This window comes from Passer domesticus, chromosome 7, assembly GCF_036417665.1.
Source record: "Passer domesticus isolate bPasDom1 chromosome 7, bPasDom1.hap1, whole genome shotgun sequence".
Taxonomy (NCBI): Eukaryota; Metazoa; Chordata; class Aves; order Passeriformes; family Passeridae; genus Passer; species Passer domesticus.
Genome location: NC_087480.1, coordinates 50963343 through 50983915, shown reverse-complemented (window position 1 = coordinate 50983915; position 20573 = coordinate 50963343). Strand labels below are relative to the sequence as shown.

At 36.1% G+C, this 20573-nt stretch overlaps 1 protein-coding gene across 4 annotated transcripts in view; it reads right to left on the bottom strand.

Moving 5' to 3' along the window:
* ZZZ3 (zinc finger ZZ-type containing 3) overlaps window positions 1–20573 on the bottom strand; it is a 56511-nt gene that overhangs the window by 23509 nt on the left and 12429 nt on the right. For 3 of the 4 annotated variants that reach the window (XM_064428549.1, XM_064428553.1, XM_064428550.1), the window contains exons 2-3: window positions 8825–8977; window positions 4864–6416 (exon numbers count right to left, since the gene is read on the bottom strand). In XM_064428549.1, the coding sequence (XP_064284619.1) occupies window positions 4864–6365 (1502 nt within the window). In that variant the 5' untranslated portion in view covers window positions 6366–6416; window positions 8825–8977. Of the gene's footprint in view, window positions 1–4863; window positions 6417–8824; window positions 8978–11887; window positions 12981–20573 lie in introns of those variants that run through there. The other variant, XM_064428552.1, reaches the window with a different exon arrangement.

Below are 20573 nucleotides of genomic sequence, written 5' to 3'. Positions count from 1 at the left end.
AGAAATTACCTTATACAACATGATAAAACAGTAATGCTGACAGTAAAAATTTCTCAAAATACTTCATATGTTAAGCTGTTGTAAAATACAAGGACTTCATAAATAAATGTGGTTGCATGCCTGTTATACTGTCAGATTTTAATAATACAATTACCTGCAAAAGCAAACAGAAGTTGATCAGAAAGTCATACTACAAGTTTCAAATTGATTTCCATTGTATTTCTATTTTGAGGATCAACTATCTGCTGCATCCAACTTCTACATAATTTTACTTAAAGCCAATCTTGGTTTTGGTTACTTAGAACAGAGACCAATTTACCAGACAATAGAAACTACTCTCTGTAAAAACACTGACTTTCCATGCTTTAGTTTTACATTAATAGATAATTTTTAGAAAGTATCACTGTATGCCACACCAGTTTTGTGGAACATAGGATGAATTAAATCACATTGTAATCCAATGCATGTGGCATTTATGCTTGGTTTCCTAAAATTATTAACTTATCTTTATCTTCATTAAAATTGTATACTTCATCAGTTCTTTTATATTAGTGATATATTCTACAAATTACTCAGGGGCATGGATTAAAACTACTACTATGAAAAGTAACTTGATTTACACCAATTCCCTTTATTCCTAAAGATGAAACAAACTCAGAACATACAGCCTTTATTTATAAAACTGATCTATTATTATTAGCCAATATATTTTGAAGACAGACATAGATATTTTTATCTTTTCCAGTTAAGGAAAAAAACATGGTGCAGGTAAAGTTAGAATATCAGAAATTTAGAAAGAGGACATTGCAGTCACACTTTAAGAAGACTGTGTTTAGGGCAGTTCTCAAATAACTGGTATGGCAAGGTACACTAACTCCCATTCTAACAATTCAAGTGCAGTAAGATGAACTTTTACACATAACTGCTTTAACTTGATTCCGTAGGCAGAAAATTTGTGACTGAGTAAAATATAGAACCTATGCCATAAGAAATGCTAAAAATGTTATTCTTTCTCACATTCATACAACATTAAAGGTGGATCCAAAGACAAACAGTACTATCATCAATTGTTAAGTATATCCAAATCTGATTGTTGCATGATCCTGCATGGTCATCTACGTTTCCAAGATCTCTGCAACAGTACAACCCATTGTAGGTAAGAATCCACAAGAAAAACCAAAATCCTGGGTTTTAAGAGATGTATTAAAATCCTTATTTGATCTGTCTTCACTGTAAATGCCAGTGCAGCTGTTGTAATTTTAAGTATTATCAAGCAATAAAGATACATGAAAATACCTATCTACTGAACAAGGTCCTAACTCCCAGAATTAAACATCTGTAGGAATTGCTCATGCCTAAGGGCTCTATTTCAGTGATCCTGCTGCAAGTCTAAGTGGTTCCTGTAAGGCCAACTGCAGTTCATAGAGTCCTAGAAATGTATTCTGTAACACATTACATGTATGTGAACACCTCAATTCATCAATCACATTTTCATCTAGAACCCAGGACTAAGAGTCAAACACAGATTGTGCCTCTGTGCAATCTAACACCTGCCAAACATTACAAATCTCCAAAGGAAATAGAGAGGAAGAAGAATAAAAACAAAACCAAAAAGGGGAACTAAATGAAACACTGGGCAAAGGCAGAAAGTACTGAGAATAAAATGCTGCACCAGACAGAAAATTAAAGTAAGCTGCTGCAGTATGAGATGGAATTACAGCATAAAATGATACAGCAAAGAGATATGAGAAATGCCTGAGGAAAGACATATGCAAAATACTAAGCACAGCATATAAAATTCAGCAGTGTAGAAAGTTTTACATCAGGAAGTTCAGTCTTGATGAAATATCTCAGGAGAAAACACAAACATTTCTGAGCTAGAAGCAAAATCCTCAAATATACACTAAACTGTACTTTTCTGAGAGCAGTTACAATACACAAAAATTCCCATAATGTGTGTAGCAACAGACAACATTAACAACACTTCACAACTCTACAACCCCCAGATCAGTCTGTTATTATCTACAAAAATGTCTATGTTGTGATAAAATTTCTGCTTAGAGATCTCATCTCTGTCTTTGTAGGACAGATCTAGTTTGATAGAGAAGTTGTGGGAACACCCATCATTTCAGCCTTCTCTCTGAATAATAATATTCCATATAGTGATAGTTATTTTTCCTATTATGTCATCCAATTTTCACAGAAATATTAATATATGAACATTTCTCAAACATGTTAAGATTAAAAAAGCAACAAAATTCATACAGAAATATGACAATTTACATTTAGGGGTTTTTTTCTTATAGCAAGTCTCATCAACAGCTCTTAAAGTTTTTGGTATACTCATATTTTACCAATGTCACAATCATTTCTTGGAGAGTGAAAACCAACTGTATGAATACACATGTCACCAAGCTATGCAATGCAACAAGAAATAATATAAATTTACAGCCATATAAAATAGCTTCTATGACACACAGGAAGGTATTTTTTTTCTGCCATGGAACATACAAAGAATTATACTAATGCCATCCTGCCTCCTCAACCTAGCCAAGATGCTAATGCCTGAACTGACTTTTAAAGAGAACAGAAACATAAACCAGACAGAAAAATCACCCATAACAATCCCAAACTGATGAAGGGCAGAAAAACAGAACTGTACCATTTGAAGATGTGACATGCAGAACACCAGAACACTTGGCTTAGCCAGAACTACCACAAGCAAAGTGAATGTCCTTTACCTCCAGCTGAACCTGCATTAATAGCATGGGAGCACTGGAATTGTTTGCATCTGACCCATCAGGGAATACATTTCAGATAAACTGGCAGAGTTTGTTTTTGGTTTTTTTGGGCTTTTTTTTGTTTAATACTTTAGAAAGTAAGTACCAAATGATTAAACAAGGGTATAACGAAGACACTATTCAAAAACTGTTACACGTGAATTAAGAGCATCCTCTAATGAACTTTGCCATTTCTAAAACTGGATAGAGGATATAATGCACTGCACTTGATTTACTTTTGAAGCATGAAATTCTGGATAAATGACAACTACACTCATATGTCAAAATATTGACTTAAGTTCTTTAGAAGGATCCTATTACCACACAGAACCATCAATCTACCAGACTTATTTTCTTGTAAATGTAAACAACAAAAAAGGATGGCTGTAGTTTACCAGTTCTATGGCAATTTTTTTAAATGAAGAAAAGATAAGGTTAACATTCCTCCCCCCAGCAGCATGCTTCCCTTTGGGAAAGTAGAAATGTAAGACAGAATAAAAACAATAACCACTTCTTTTGGAATTCTGCATTCAGGCAACAAGTTAGTTGCAAGCTACCGAGTCCTACTTGCCATTTCAAAAGCTCCCCAACAAGGTCTCACAAACAGGCTGCCAATCTGAACAACAGATACCCATTTCTTTAGAACTCTGCACGTTCAAAAGCTAACACTAGGGCACACACCTGAAGTTTCCAAGGACAATTTAGATCGGTGTTTAAGAACAGAAAAAACTACTGTTATTTTTGTAGTATTTATAATAAATATGACTCCTTACATCAAACCACATTACTAATGAATCTGTGTACTAACATCAGATGAAGTCATATTTCATACTGATCCAAAATCATCCTAAGAGAGTCAAAAGAGTCCCTTTCCCCCATTTGTCATTTTCTCTCTATCTACTGGGAAGTGTCCACTTTGGACTGATGGCTGAAGCTGCAAATATTTAACCATTATTTTGAAATCACAATTTGTCAAACCCATGCTTGAATTCAAAATTTTCTGATTAGAATGATTTATTAATATCCAATACTGAACAAAATTTTACTATATAAACAATGCAACTCTAATATCAAAAATCCAGTCATACTAGATTAAACAATCATCTGTGCCTTGTGCCCCAAATTCACAATAACTGTGCTGCGAACTTTTACTACATTTACACTGAACTACTACCAGTGCTTCAACCCTTCATACAAAGAAAACTGAAGATCATCTGCACTTGGCCTTTCAAAACTCACAACAAAATACAGAACACCTACTAAACAGCAAAACACAGGAGTCAAAACAGCATTACAAAGACTGAAATAAAAAACTGCGTTCTGATCTACTACCTGAAGACAAATTTTCTCCATGTAGTTTGTTCAGTGAATCGCTCTTTTGTTTCAAAAGCTCTTGCACATTTACCACAAGGTATAGCTACCACAATTCTACTTACACATTCAGCTAATAAACAATTCAAATTACTCAGAACATAATAATAGTAATAACAATAATAATATTCCTATGTTTACATGTAATTAATATAAATAGCAATGTAGACATAATTTACTTTGGAGAAAGTTGCTGCATTTGTTAAATTCATCTTCCTGAACACAATAATGCTGAGTTGTTTCCCATGACACTGAAAAAGCATCTAACTTTAACTTTTATGTACAGCAGAATGATTATTGTGTAAGTTTTATCTGCAGTGTCCACTGGATATGCTGATAAATGACTGAAATCTAATTAAAGGTTATAATTCCTTTGGTTTTCCTTCCAGCTAGTTTTTACGAGAAAATAAATAACAGATGCATTTTAAAGAAACAAATACCCAAAGAAACTCAGAAAAATCAAGTTCTGGCTCAAGAATCCTGATTGCTAGAAATGTATAAACCACATTGCTGTACCATACTGCATATTAAATAGAGTTTAATTTTGTTTGAGGTAGAAACAAGAAAAATGAAGACTGAAGAGTATGAAAATTATAAAGTTAATTATAAACTTAAATTTTTGTGGAAGTACGTTAAATATTTAATAATTTTTGTAATAATATTTTTGGTAAGAAACAAAAGCAGAATTCATGGTTACCATAGTTACACATACTCTTTGTTGTGTTTCAATGCCACATGATCTGATTCAAAGTAATACACATCAGGCTCTTCCTCATCCTCCTCTGCAGTGTGGATGTTGGCACTCTCTTTGGCAGATGGTACAAATCCTGCAACAAGCCTAGACTCAGGCTTTCTTAGTCCATCACTCCCATGATCCCCTGTATTACTATTTCTCTCTTTTTCATTCTGTTTGATTTCTTCAGTCTTTTTGGGAGATCCATTGATATTATTAATACCTACAGGTACATTCTTTTCAGTAGGACTAAGATTATTTTCCTCAACCTGTCCATTTTCTCTGCAAGGAGAGTTATTTTTAGTAGGGCTACTTCTGGCAGGGGCAGCCCTTCGTGGTGAAGTTCTCAACGTGTATCTGTGTTCTTGAAGTTCCAACATATTTGTCATCTGAGCCGACACACAGTTCAGCACTGAAGAATGTGGTTCAGGTTCACCTGAGATTGATGCACTGTCATGGTGAGTATTCAGGTTGCTATTGGTGTTTTCAGCACACTGTTCCTTAGAGGCACTGCTATCTCCTACAACATCCACCTCCTCCTCCGAATCCCTTAACAAAGATGACTGGATTTCAGAAAAGGACCCTGCAGCTGGCTCAAATGCCTGATTAGCATGCTCCTCAGGCAAGCAGTCATTTATTGGTTTGTGGTCCTCTAACTTTACCTGTTCTTGAGAGTTTGTGCAAGGCACATAATGGTCTACAACACTGTCCTCTTTGCTGCTATTAAGCAGCAACGAAGAATGGGCAAATGAGTTTCCATTTTCTGCTACTGTTTTGTCCTTGGGCGTATGGGAACCAGCACTGTTCTGCTTAGCATTCCCATCAACCTGACAGTCATCACAGTTAAGAGAATTTGAGTCTCTCTCACCAACTCCATTGACAGTCTGATAACCTGCAACCTCTTCAACTACTGCAGAATTATTAAACCCTTCTGCACAGACATTCACCTTTTTAACTTCCCTTTTCTCACAATCATCCAATATAAGACATCGACAAGCTCGCTTAGTCCCCGTGGAGGCTGCATCATTGTCCACTAAGCTTTTATGCTCCAATGACTCCTTCTCTGCCTTAGTGGGCAAATCTTCTTCAGAACTGTTGGGTGCCTCTGAACGCAGACAACGTTTAATTCTTTTCAAAACTGGTGAAACAGGTTCTGCTTGTTTTTTTTCACTATTTTCCACAGTTTGTTTATCACCATTATCTTTCTCTGAAGTGGACAGCCCTCTCTTTCTAGGGCTCACCCATGACTCCCGAGCACTCTGCTGTTTCAAATCAGTAGTTCTGCCACCGTTGCTGCCCTTCTGAGTTTGCACAGACTCTGGCCTCTTCTTTGGTGACCTGGATCGGATTTGAGGATGGGCTGAGACTTCCTCCGGATGAGCAATACTACGGTTCCTTAATGTTCTACCACAAAAATTTTCATCCAAACCATTTAAACCCACTGTAGATCTTGTAACACGAGTAGATCGAGAAGCAGCCATACTATGGCAAGTCCCTAAAGTATGTTCATTGTGATCCACTCACTGGGAAACCTTCGAAAAAAATGTAAACAAAACAGTCAGAAAAAATATTCAGAAAACACCTAGAGACAGAGCAAATCTGAAGAATGTATTGCCACAAATGTACCAGTGTAAATCTGAATAAGCCCATTCAATGTATTCATACTGCCTCTTTCTGTGGCATTTCTTTAGTGCATTAAATTTTTCCATCTCGGCTACCAAGTAGCTGACTTGGTATTTGTGGTTGTTCTGGCTTTAGTACTTGTGTGAGTATTGCTCATATTTATGCCTTATGTAAGGCTAGAATGTCCCAGTTAGGCTCTAGTTACTGAAATACACTATATGTACAATACATAAAAATAGTGTAACTTATTCCAATTTTTCTTTTCAAGTAAAAGGTATGAGACTGCATTTTTAATATCCCACAGTTTCTAGTTACATGGTTTCACAGACTAAGAAGTAAACCATTAAAATTGCATTTGCTTACTCAGTTGCTGCTTAAAGAAAAAACAAATCTCTCATAAATAACAAAACAGAACTGTAATTCTAATTTAGCAGGGAATTAAAAAAATAAAGCACACGAATAAAAAATACTTACAGTTTTTAGTAGTAAAAATGAAATAAAAGAAAATTTCCAAATCAGAATCAAAATCATTCCAGCTGAAAAGGCCTTTGGGAGGCAATCCTATCCAACCTCCCATTCAAATGAACATAAGGCCTAAATTCAGATTTAGTTACATGGAACATAATCCAGCTGGGTCTTGAAAAACACTGAGTACAGATATTCCACAACTTCTCTGGGCAACCTGTTCCAGTCCTTAAAGCAAAAATATTTTTTCTTATATGCAGGTGGGGCCTCTCCTATTCTGTATCACTTATGACAACAAAAGCCTCACTCTATCAGGAATCTCATCTGAGTTACTGGAAGGTTCTTTCCCTCTCAGCTGGTGAAATGGATCACCACTCAGATCAGATTTAAGTAGTCAGACTCAAAGATAAGTTTAAAACATCCCATTTCAGAGTGCCTGTATGTCACATTTCAGGGTGAAATGCAGGAATACTTGACCTGCCCAGTCTCAAAATAATTTTTAAGAAAACTCAGTTCAGTTTTACCCTTCTATTCATTTAATCCTTAAAAGTTTAATGTGTCAAACTCCATGTCACCACAGACCTGTCATAACAGCCTTGCTAATGAATAGATTCCCATTTGTGCATAATGGCACACTTTCCCTTTTTCAGCTTCCCAAATTCCAGATTATATGAATCCTTTCAACTGATATGATTTGAAGACTACAAATTTTAAATATGGAATCAAACCTTTCGCACATTACTTAGAAATGCTGAAAATAACAAATAGAGAAAATTGTTTCAAGAGGCATTTTTCATTTTCAGCAAAGAAGGGGAAAATAACAACACAAATTCATAAATTCTCTCAAATCTACTATTTAAGTGCCAGATGGTCCTAGAACAGAAAAGAGAATTGGACAAGACAAGAACACTCTCATCTAATACAATTCTGTTTAACAATTACCAGTATTTACTATATTGTGTGTTTAGGAATTCACAATGCAAGCAGTATTTCTTAAGGAAAGCAATGCATCCTAACAGCATTGCTTGGTGCAGTTCTGGACAAAACTGTAGAAGAAAGCACATTAATTTTGTGTACATGTGGTATAGCTCACACACAACTGTATGACAGCACATCATTCTGTGCAACCAAGAAAAAGACAATTATAAAGTGAAAATTTCAAATGTTCTCAAAACTGCGATTTTTTTGTGTTGCCACAACCCTCCTGCTTGTTAGTTACTCCTGCTGCCTTCGATGAATGCCTGGAAAGATGCAGTGTTTATATTCCTGAAAATATAACTGAAGAGATGCTGCAGCACTAACTTTCATTCTGTTCAGTTAAAGTAAATAAGTGTGAGCCCTCCAACACACTCTGCCTTAAGAGAAAATATAAATAACATGTCAAGCAGCAAATGGTCAAACATCGGCAGCTGACTGAAGAGAGCAAAATACTATGTGTTTTCTATAATGGTTTTTACACTTATTTTCCACATGGATAGACTTGCCTGCATATCCTCCCTCTTTGCATGCAAGCTCAATACCATCTGGAGAGTGATCCCATTTGGGGTTGAACCCAAACATGAAAAACAGAGTTTATTTATATATTCCATTTCCTCTAGGTTGCTCTAATTAAAGCTAGCACACATTAGGGGTGAGTAACTGACATTTCAAATCAGTACCAATAAAATAACCTAAACCAAACTCAAATGTATTCCTTGGTTAGTAATTACTTCTGAATTCAACAGACTTTAGAAATCATATGTAAGAGAGAAATCTTTACTGATTTGCTGATATGATACTTTCTGAAGAAATACACCTTACATGACAAGAAATAAAGTTATTATTTCCTTAGTACAAATGTAAAAAAACTTACCATTGCTAAACTAGAAGAAAGGTAAACTTCTGGCATTTCATACAGCAGACTCTTACTGTACCACTCAAACAATATCAATCACCATTGCTGACATCCATCATGTAATCCAAAGCTTTACTAGTTTATGCCATCACATTAACCAGATTTTGAAAACTGTTGAGAAAAAGACAAAGGTATCAATAAAACATTTAAATTACCACACTGAAAATGAAGAAGAATGCAACAGGACATATCAACAGCAACAGCTTTTTAAAGAAGAAATTATCAATTTTAAAAGTGTCCTAGCAAAGAAAGATCAATATACTGTGAAGTAATTAAGTATGTGAAATGTTAATTTAGGTTTCAAATGTAAAATGTCTTCCTTGGTAGTTTCTAAGTGATTCACTGTATCACACTGAATGTGCAAGCCAAGGAATTCACAGGAGTTGTGTTAGTGTTCGAGTTTAAGAAGGTATTTGACGAGATGTAAAAAATCAAGTAGTGAAAGACAGTACTACAACTAACGAATTATGAAATGCACTGCATTTTATAATTCGATACACAGTGAAAAACTCTGCTGTTTAATTTTAATTAACTCAACAGACCTCTAAACCCATATTGGCTCCAAGTCCCTGAAAAACTTTCATTAATACAATGGGACTAAACTGCTTTCTAGAGTTCACATTAAACCTCTACTTCATCCAAGGAAAACAATGTATAGCACCTCTTTTTTAGTAGAAGTGAAATATTTTGGATACTGAAAGACAAAATACATCTACCGATCCAAAAGTTAAACAATGCTTTCAGTCACCTCCAATTTGGGCATCTGTGCCAATGACCAAGTTACTACTTGAAAAAATACACCAGCAATCACATTTAATTTAAGAACATCTAGTACTATGAAGGCACCATAATTCACTAAAGAATAGTGGTTATTGAAGCTTTCTTCATATTCTACTGACTTCATACAAGTGACCTTATTTTCATCTTGACAATTCAAAACTCCACGATGTAAAACACAAGCTGACAGGCTCCTCCACATTGTTCATTCTACACAGTTTTTATATTTAGATTACTGAAAATTGTCTTTACTTTCAACCTAGTTAGGATTTCATACTGGTAAGAACAGAAAATTAAGTTGCCAATTCAAAACACAAACTGAGCTGCATAAGAGGAGAAGAGATTAATTATGTCTAATTGCAGTGAAGTTCAGTAACAGAAGGTGTTTTTCCAGTGATGCAACATGAAGTATCACAAATTCTATTATGTAGATAACTAAATCAAATCAGGTTTCATTTATTCAGTGGGATTTCTGAATTTAACAAACAGCAGAGAACTATCATCATGACAAGACAAAGAATGGAAGAAGAAGGCAAAGACAACCACTTGAAAATGCATGGTACTCTTAATCCATATTGCTGCCTTTCCTAAAGATGCCTTTAACTGACACATCTGAAGGCAACAAAAGTATGACAGAGTTTGACCAATTTTTGCAAAAGAACAACATATCCAATAAAAATACTAGCTCAGTAACTTTGGTAAAAATACAAAATATATTAAAAAAAAAATTTAAACAAAATATTAACACTGAGCCAATCAGAAGGTGGCCTAATCTCATAATTTTTAATTACTTTACCAGTCCTAAGTAAAAGAATATACTAATAAGTTGTTTCAGGAATGGCTGGAATACTAATGCCAGTATTTTGTCAGATTTGTACACCTCATCTCCCCCGATTTTCTTTTGCCCAAAACAACCCTATTTTACTCACAGTAGGAAACACACAACCCCTGCTGTGTCCATTTGCCTTTGGGGACAGCTGAAGCATTTCAGACACAGTAAAAAGGCTGTGTAAATATCTTCAGAGAAGAAACCAAGGTGGGTAAAAAATGTTTTACTTAGTCAGAATTTTTTGTGTGGTAGCAGTCTGCAGGTTATGGAGGAAGGAAGAACAATTTACAAAACCAGGAAACTTAAATCAGTATACAGTGAAATGACAGCACCTTAATTATGTTTAAAACCTAGAAAACAACATTCACAAGGGCCTAACAAGTGAACAATAATATAATTTTTCACAGAAGTTTTCTTGGAAAAACTGTCTAGAAAATTAACTATTATTCCTTTACATTGCATAACCAATTACAATGACATTTTTCACTTAGAACAACCACATCTTCTGTGGCAGAGAAATTCAATAGAAGAGTAATTTAATGTTTTGGACACCACTCATTTTAGAAGCTATTTATGAGTTGGAATAAGGACTGCAAGGGAAACTGAATAAGCTTTTAGATCTAAAAGCCTTTCTTCAGGGAATCACATTAACATTTAAGAAAAAAATACTGAAATACTGTAATAAAGACTAGAAGTTTGAAGAGTAATAATCAGATAAGAAACAACATACTCTGGCCTGCAGAGCCCACTAAAAATTAAGAAGTTACAGGTTAAATAGAGTGTAGTGCAGACAGAGCCCTGAAATAAGTAAGGGACTCTGACCTTGTCTCTTGTGGGGAAGGACCTGTGTAAGAAGCCAGTGAGCAAATACTGCTGCTGAAACCATACAGGTCACACATTAATCAGTATGGACTATCATCAGAGTGAGACTGAAGTTCAACTGCTTGCAAAAATTGTCTGTACATCTTACATACAATCGAGCATGTGATGACACTACAGAATGCATTTCTGGGTATGCATTTTTTGCATTTAAGAACCCTTAAACTTCTCAGCTTTAGGCAGACGCTATCAATACATACCATTATACTCACATTATGCTAGAATTTTTATTTAACTTAACCACAAACCTATTTAGTAAAGTTACTGAATGCTGAACTGTGTGCATGAAAACTTCTAGCAATAAAGGAAACAAATTTACATAGAGAAGAAAACCAACAGTTAAAGACAGCAGAATGAGGAAAACCCTTCCTAAACAGACAGAATAACCTTTTTTTTTTCCTGGTTTGGGTTACACCTATCTGAGAGTCAATACAAGCCCAATTGTTCAAAGGAATTCAGAAACACAGATGCAGTTAAAAGTATGTTCCACGTGGCCTTAAGCTAGAAAAGAGACAGTGAAAAGAAGCAGTCAATACCTGAACATACTGGGTGTGTACCAGATCTGAAACCAGCCTCTATTATAACTGTGCTGGAATGACATAAATGGAACTTAGGATGGATAAATTAACAGTACATACAACATTAAGCAAATTTTTTAAAAACTGTGCACTGGGGGTGGGGGAGAACAGACTTTCAAGAGAAGCCTCCAATAGTTGTCTGATGTCACTATTTGATGAAAATGGGCAATATCTAATGTCTTCCATAACAATTCAACCCTAGAAAACAGAACAGTGTGTCATCTGATCTAGAGTATAATGAATAATTTTCATATTGAAGAGAAATAATCTGTTATCTTTCTTCCGAGTCTCATCTGAGAATCAATATGCTCAGTGATAATACTGCAGTGATAAAGATTCAAATCTTTCCTCGTGGTCAGATATGGCATTTGTGGGTATCTGATAGCAGGAGCACTCTCTAGTACCATACTTCAGTAAATCCCCAAACTACTTCAGAGACAGAATCTGCTATGGCAAAGTTACCATTTAGAAGAGCAAATGTGACACACATATATAACTGCCCAAAGTAATAAATGGGTGGATCTCTGTGCTATGAAATACCAGCTCTTAAATTCTCTGCAGAGCAAAGCAATGTTACTTACAACAGTACATCTTTAAAAACTGGAAGCAGTAGCTATTTATGCAAACAGAATCTAATCCCTCAGAGAAGTATTTGGCCAAGACAAATAAATTAGCACCTCTGAAAAGATGAGAATTTGCACAGACACCAGATTATCAAGATTTTGGATTATCTCCACACAGAAAATACATCACTTCTTAACAAAGCAGTATTACTAAATTAGGGATGAATTTAATTTAACAAATTATATTCAGCAGTCTATCACATCTAGAGTATGCCAGCATCTCTTCCCACACATACTGAGTTTCACAGAACTACATTAGCAAGAAATCAGTTTTCTGGAAACAGCATTTTATTATTCTGATTTTCTACACTACATCAAAACAAGCAGTACTTTCAAATTATAGAAACAACCTCCACCAAAAGACACTATGAAGATCTTACTTGAAATAATATGTAATAATAAGCAGCTCAGAGCTATAACAAAAGCTTAAAAGCAATAAAAATTAATAAATGTTACTGGAGTTATTCTGAGATTTCAGCTGTCTCTGACATAGTAGAATTATATTCCATATGGTCTGTCAGAATGGGACTACTTATATTAATCTTATATATAAAAGGCTAGTAAGATAAAATAAAGTAAAAGAAAAAATAGAATAATATGAAAAAAAAGTCAACATGTTTTAAGAGCTAGCAAACTAACACTGGAAACGTTTTACTCAAAACTAAAACTGCAAAGAACCAGAATGGATAATTCAATATGCTATTTTTCTTCCTTAAAAGAGATGGGTTCACTAGGCTAGACAAACCTATTCTTACATAAGAGGAAAAGAATTCTTCAGAAAGAATCTTCTTGTGGAAAGCTATTTCTATTTCTTTCTGGAAGAAAAAAAATGTAATGGGCAGGGAAAATGAATTGGTACTGAAATAACAGGATGTATGAAAACAAACAAAAGCTCAACCTCCTCCTAACACTGTCTTACTCCTTCTCTAAAACCGCGAATAAAGGTTGAAGCAGAAAGTTGTCTGACAACGACCAGCAATGTCCATCTGTTCCTTCGCACCCCTTCCACTCAGCAGTGCTATCAGAACTGCTGACAGCACTGGCATTTCTCACTCTTCTGGGCTACCTATCTGAGCAAACTTACTGGGAGGATGGGTGTGATACAGGCATCACCCCTCTTCCAGCCAGACATTCCAGGATAAGATTGCAAAATTACTTCACATAAACCTAAATATGAATTATACAAGTGTGACTTTACAGCAGAACTCTAGAAAAGCAACGACTATATCAAATTTCTTCTCTTAAAAGCCTGAAACACTTTAACTGCTTTCAGTTTCTTGTATCCTGGCCAAATTAAGAGTTTGTGCTGAAATTATACATTGAAGCATCTGTCTCAGACTGATATTCCCACCCTGCTGTCTCTCTCCTGAATTCTCAGTCAAAATAATTACTCATTTCTGTGCACAAATATGGAAATTATTTTAAACCCTTCTTGCTGCTTAAGACACATCTGACTGTTTCTTCAAGAAGGTTTTCTTCCTCCATATTCTGGAGTAAGAAATTGGGATTTGGCATAGAGAAGAGTTTGCCTGAGCAGAAAAATCCTGGTGAAGCTGTGATGTGATGAAGGCAGGCTGAGGGGAGTGCTAATGTGAACGCACAGGTGAGGAGACCAGCTACACTGGCAAAATGAGTGGGTGCTGACTGAAGAAAGAGACATACAGGAAATCCTGAGAAACTGCTAGAAGACAGAAAGAACACAACTGTGAAAAAGGAAAACTGGAACTGGGAATAACTGGAAGGAACAGGCAGAATCTGAGATTTTACCTAGTCCCAACTCACCCACACACATCACTCATCCCAACTATCTGTCTCAAATACCTGGGACAACTCTGTCAACACAACTATTGTGGAACTATAGTCTGAAATAAATCTACAAATAGGTCAGAGTTGAAAATATCATTTTGTCTTTTCAGATGGCTCCAGATGAATCAATTTTTCCTGTGGGCCATATTAAAGGACAATGTGCTGCAGCACAAGCATGGGATCACATAGCCACAACAAAAGGTGAAGATGTGAACTTTGTGAGGTGGGACACCACAGCCCCTTGGAACAAGAGGCCACATTCCACACTTCAATGCACCACCTGGTGTGTTCACCTTTAGCATGTTGTCTTAACCTAACAGAAAAATGCAAAAAATTATCATTTAATACAATTTGCACTTGTCCTGAATAGACAGTAACTTTAGGCAAACACCCTTACGGAACCACCTACTTTACTGACTAATATTTAGTCAATAAAGTCACTACTGTCTGATACAATTAACTTGAAATGAAGAAGAAAATTGAAGAAAATAAAGAAAATTGAAATCACCCTATATAAATAACTTCCATGCCCCAGTAAAAAAAATTATCCTCACTTAGCCTCACTTATTGGCCATCCATCTATATCCCTATCACCATACCTACCCAATCATCATCCTAGGTGAAAGCCCCACTCTAAATTATAATATGGCTTTTTCATGTGAAACCATTCAATTGCTAATTAGCTGTCCTGTTATCCAAAGAGTATCTCCTGTGCAGGACTGCCAAAACACGTGACTTACATCTTTGAGATACATTAAATTGCACAGGTTCTTGAAAAGCTCATTATAAAATTAATTACACTAACTTAATTACAGTAACCATTTATCAAACTGTTACTCTAAGAGAAACCTCCAATAAGATTTAATCTTTTAAACAAAGAACACAGTTTTATATAAATAGGAAAACTATTATTTATTCCCTGAAGAAGTTATTATTACAATATACAGAAAATATCTAGCATAAAAAGACTTTGCTTTTTCCCATAAGTAGGCTGCAATTTTAAGAGTTCATCAAGTACTTAATAATCCTGCTAGCAGTTTACAGATGAAAAGCAACTTGATGGAGAAAATCAGTGCTCCGATACTTTTTTCTTAAAAGACCCAGGATAAGCCAGTTTGCTCATTTTTGTACAATATTACACTGGAAATTAGTACTCTGTCTGATTTAGTTTTGGAGCAGTGACCACAAACATGCTACCTCATGAAGTAAACTGTAAAGCGCATATTCTGTGAAATACTGTCTAGAACATACTTTTATCCCAGCTGATTTTCAGTCAAGGGCATGCATTTGAAATGCAACAATTAATACAGCTTTTTATATGCAAAATTACAGCAACAGCTCTATGAGCCTCACAAGACTGATGCAGAACTCAGAGCAGCACCACACACACACAACCAGGTGCCCTGCGTGGGCTGAGCTTTGAAGTGCTCCTGCATTATACTAAGGCAAACATAACCCAGAGATTGGAAAAGGGACACGCGAGGCTTGCAACAGTTCCTGTAAAACATTTTCAGTGTTGTTTCACAATTAAAATGTTTTTGTTCTAATTTTTTCTTCAAAATTTAAAATATGCCCTCACTCCTCAGAGGAACAAAAAGTGAGAAGGCTGTTTTTCCAGCTATCCACATTCATAAAAACTGTTTTAACCACTTATTTTCTATCTGACAATGCTTCTGCCTCAATCTAGGCTTTTTCCCCTATCCAGAAGATACAAATTATTCTATCAGATCAGCAATGGACTGGCTTTGGAGTCCTAAACGTGGCACCATTCTGCCACACACCCACTGCACCTCCAATGTTCTGAAAAATGTTATGTTCCTCTCTCTGGCCATTTCCAAACCTTAAGGATGGTGAGACAAATTCCAACCCATATATGCACTGACTAGACTGCTTGTGTACAGCAGGGAGCTACTGGGTTCAAATCACCCTTAAAAAGGGGGCTACAATTTTTGTGAAAGCTGTAAGCTCTCCACAGCTCTGAGATGTTTACTCTCAGCTAAATTTAGGGGAGTTGCTAAGTTGGCCTAAGGATTCAAATATTACTTAGTGACAACAGTAAACAAATAGAGGGACACCTAAACACTTGATCTAAATCACACTCCAAATGCTGAAAATATATTCCGGACAGACTGGGAGCAGGGAGGGCACGCAGAACTATCCCAAAAAACATGAAGCAAAAAAAAAAAAAAAAAAAAGCAGTTTGTCACAGCTGTGCTGTGGCCATGCTGTGTCTTCTCACCCAGGGCATTTTCATGCTTCCAGAATGACAGGCATCCCTTGGCACACCAGCTGATCCTGTGTGTATAATCATAGCACCAGTCACCACCAGCACACAGATGAGTTCACACATGCAAGGGGCTAGGCAAAGTAATGGACAGGCTTAGAAGCCAAGTATGCTTTAAACTTGAATTTAAACACAGTAGTAGCCTGCTACCATAGAATCACAGAATCATTTAGGCTGGAAAAGACCCTTAAGATCATTGTGTCCAATTGTAAATGACTTGCCTTATGTCACTTTTTGACTGGCAGTTATTTTTAAGAGCCCCAGCTCTTTTAAGTGATCATGTGGCTCTCTTACAACTGACTTTGATAAATTAATAAAATCATATTACATCAAGTCATTTCTCTGGTGAAAGCCAGAGAAACATCTATTTTCTAAAGAAACTGTCTGAGGTGCTACAGCTGTTGACATGTTTCAGTACTGTACTCTATGTTAGAACCTCAATATTGTGGCAGTTCTCTAAATAGTGATCTGCAGTAAAAAGACCCATCCCTCCTTCTGCCTTCCATAAAGGATGTTGTTTATTTTCATTGCCTCATGCTGCAGCTTGGTCTAATACACAGCACAACTGCTACAGCCATATTTAGCCATCCGTGACAGGTTTGCATTGCAGCCTTTCACAGCAGCTCTGAGCACGTTCCTGCGCCGTGAGCTGGACGTCAGCATCATCCACACCAAGAATGTGCCTTTCCCCCCCAGAAGTACTTGAAGGCAGACAGAAATTTTCTCCCAATGCTTGGGCATCCTGACAAAACTGCAGATATCAGCACTTGAAAATGCTTATTCTTCGATGCTTTCCAAATTCTGCTTTGTGACTGACACTGAGCTAGTTCAGCAGAGAGGTTTCAATACACCTCTACAGCCTGACGTTCACTGCATGCTCAGGCTGTATTTATGTTTTCTGAGTAAGAAGACTGTTATGCATATTTCAGTCTACTTGGCTTGGGAGTTTCCACTGGCAAGTACTGAAGGTGTTTTAAGTGCATTAGGAACTGTGGTTTTCAAAAGCTCTTAAAGGAGCAGGGACCAGCTGCTTTCTGTTTTGCTGCTGTCCTGTCTTCAGGCACAGGAAACAAACCAATATGCAATATGAATAATATCACATACCCTTCCTTTTAATCACAGCACATCTACTGCTAACAGAGGCCTTTACTTAAAGAAACACTGACTTTATTGTAAGACTGCTCTCAATTCAACTAGCATATTACCTTTTTCTAGCTGCTACTGTTCATATCCAACTACTTTCAGATAGGATAGCTAGCCACAATTTCCTTGATTTAACAGTACACCGGTAGCCTAATTTACTTTTCTAGTCTAATATATATAATTCAAATGGAACTATGACCACATCACCTGTAATTTTGTTTTACTTGATTGCCATTCTGCTTTCCTCTCTTGCTGTGCTCAGAAGGTCTTCAGAGGCCAGCACATTCACTGATAAACAATATGCTGCTTTTTGCTTCCCACAATTTCTGTGTTCTCTCTGGCCTATGCTTACAGTACCAACTGGAAATACAAAGGAAGTTCTGTCTAGCCTACATTTACATTTAAAATTTCAGCCCTTTAGTTACTCTTATTTTCTCAGTATGAACATTTTTTTTTTCTTTTGAATACTCTGACATTAAATTTAATTAATTGCCAATGCAATTGCCCTGTAAGAATGCAGGGAGTTGTTTGTTCTTTTCCTGCAGGTTTTTTGCTTTTCCTGTGACCACTGACAAAGAACCTTTAGGCTTGCTCCACTTTCATTTTTCATCTAGATGCAGGCTTACTCATAGGTTTTGCAGTTGCTACAGCCCTTGCACAGTAAAAATTCAGAATAGTCTGATTCATACTTTCTTTATCTTTCAAAGTCACAAATGTATTTCCTTGAAAGACTAAGCCAGGAGAGTACAACTTTTCATACAGCACCACTACTCATCAACTGTTTCTTCTCCAGGAATCTTATTAATGTGCTAAATATACATATTTGATAGATTTAAAGTACACTTCAAAGCATTTCTAAGACTTTACACCGTTACTCTAAACCCACCATTAACCTGTCAACACACTGCTGAAATACAGCTACAGTTTACCCTACACATGCTTTTCTTTTGGCTTCCTTTATTCAACTTTGTAATGTAAGGAATACCCAGATATTTTGCTTTGAATTTATTGTTCTTCAGGGTTTTGTTTTGCAACACTCAGTTTATGATTTCTTGCAACTATACATGACAATTTACTTTCAAAGCTATGCTCACTGTTCAAGTATAAAATGAAAGATTGCCTATGAAGTGAAAAATTTATTCTGATTCTATTACCCTGTCCCAGCAGCTGAATACTTTATCAAGGGCTTTGTAAAGATCTCTCTTGATATTGAGATGTTGCACTACATTTCCAGAGCAAAAGGGACGTACTTATTACTGCCTAAGCACATGAGCATATCTGCCACCTATGCACAGAGACACTTGATTCCCCTTGCATGTTAATTGACTATTCACTTTCAAAACTTCTCCCTCATTAAATTTAAATGCAAATCAATTATGCTCAACATTATTAAACTTCAAGCCTCTTTTCTCACACAGAGCAAAGCCACACGTCTCTGCAGTCAGTACTTTGTCTCCAACAGCCGTGATAAGCAGATGGTTAGGCAAGAGCTGCTGTGTATAATACCATTATAGCTTCCAAATATTTTTAGCTCAGAGTCCTCCTAAGTCATATGTGATATCTATCTATTTTCTAAACTTCAGTGAATTTCTCTTCCATGAATTTTCCTTGTCTTCCCTTGAGCTCCCATAAATTTCTAGCATTCAGGCTATCTCACTGATGTTTTTGTAAAAAGAGAATTCTGTATTTTTATAAATGGGTATAAAGACCTGGCAAAAAAGAAAAGGCAAGGTTAGGTAACCAATGCAACTCTCACAGCAACTTCATTTTAACTCTTTCTCCATTCTGCCTTCAAATGGCTTTTTTATGTTTTGCTTTGTCTTTTTTTTATTGGCAGAATAAGTTTTTTGTGTTTTACTCAGAGTTTCCCCTTCTACTTCAGTTTTCTGACTTTGCCTAAGAAACACTTTCTCAGGGATGAAAAAAAAAAAGCCTTGTGCTATTATTAATGATGGAAAGCTACTACATGCATAAAGCATGCCTTTGCAACTGTAATGCCAAGGATGCTGCAAATACATACACTCAGCCCTAGTAACAAAGGTGCACGTTTGCAGTTGTATCTACCCTAATAAAACACATGAAACTTGAAGGCTTTAAACAGCATTTTGCCTTTTCTCATTTTAGTTTTCTGAAACCAAAGTAATTTTTCACAGATTTGACTTTCCTCTCTTGTCTCAAGACAATAGGATTCATGACTGTGGTAGTATTTAATGGACTTTATACTTCATCAGTCATTAATTCAATAATTCAGGGCAAACTCTGACCACATTTTAGTAGAATAGCAATTAGAGGCATTTAACCTTTTATATAAAAATACATGTCTGGTTATGGTATCTAAAATTATCAATAGTATCTATTTCCATAAATAAAAAGGAGACACTCATTTTACCATTCCCTGCAATTATCCTGTAACATCACGTTAGAGGACTGAAGAAACATTAAAAGGCTATTCAAGTTCCAGGTTCAGCCACTAGAGAATTTCTTGAAGCACAAGAAAAAAGGAAAAAAAAGAGGTATCTTCAGCACATTTTATCACAGATTCAGGAATCAGGAAGAAGCTGCCAGAAGGTGGGTCAGAGAGTGTGAATGATGTCGTTTCCATACCTATCCTGAGCAAACATGAACAGATTGCCAGAGTTCAGACACTTCCCTAAATGGCCAACCCATCACAGCAGTAAAAAACCTGCACTTGCAGTTAAATTCTTTATTGCTTTGTCTCTGAGCTGCACACCAGGAGTGCTCACATACTGTATCAAATGACAACACGTTTAGAAACTTCTCATTTGGA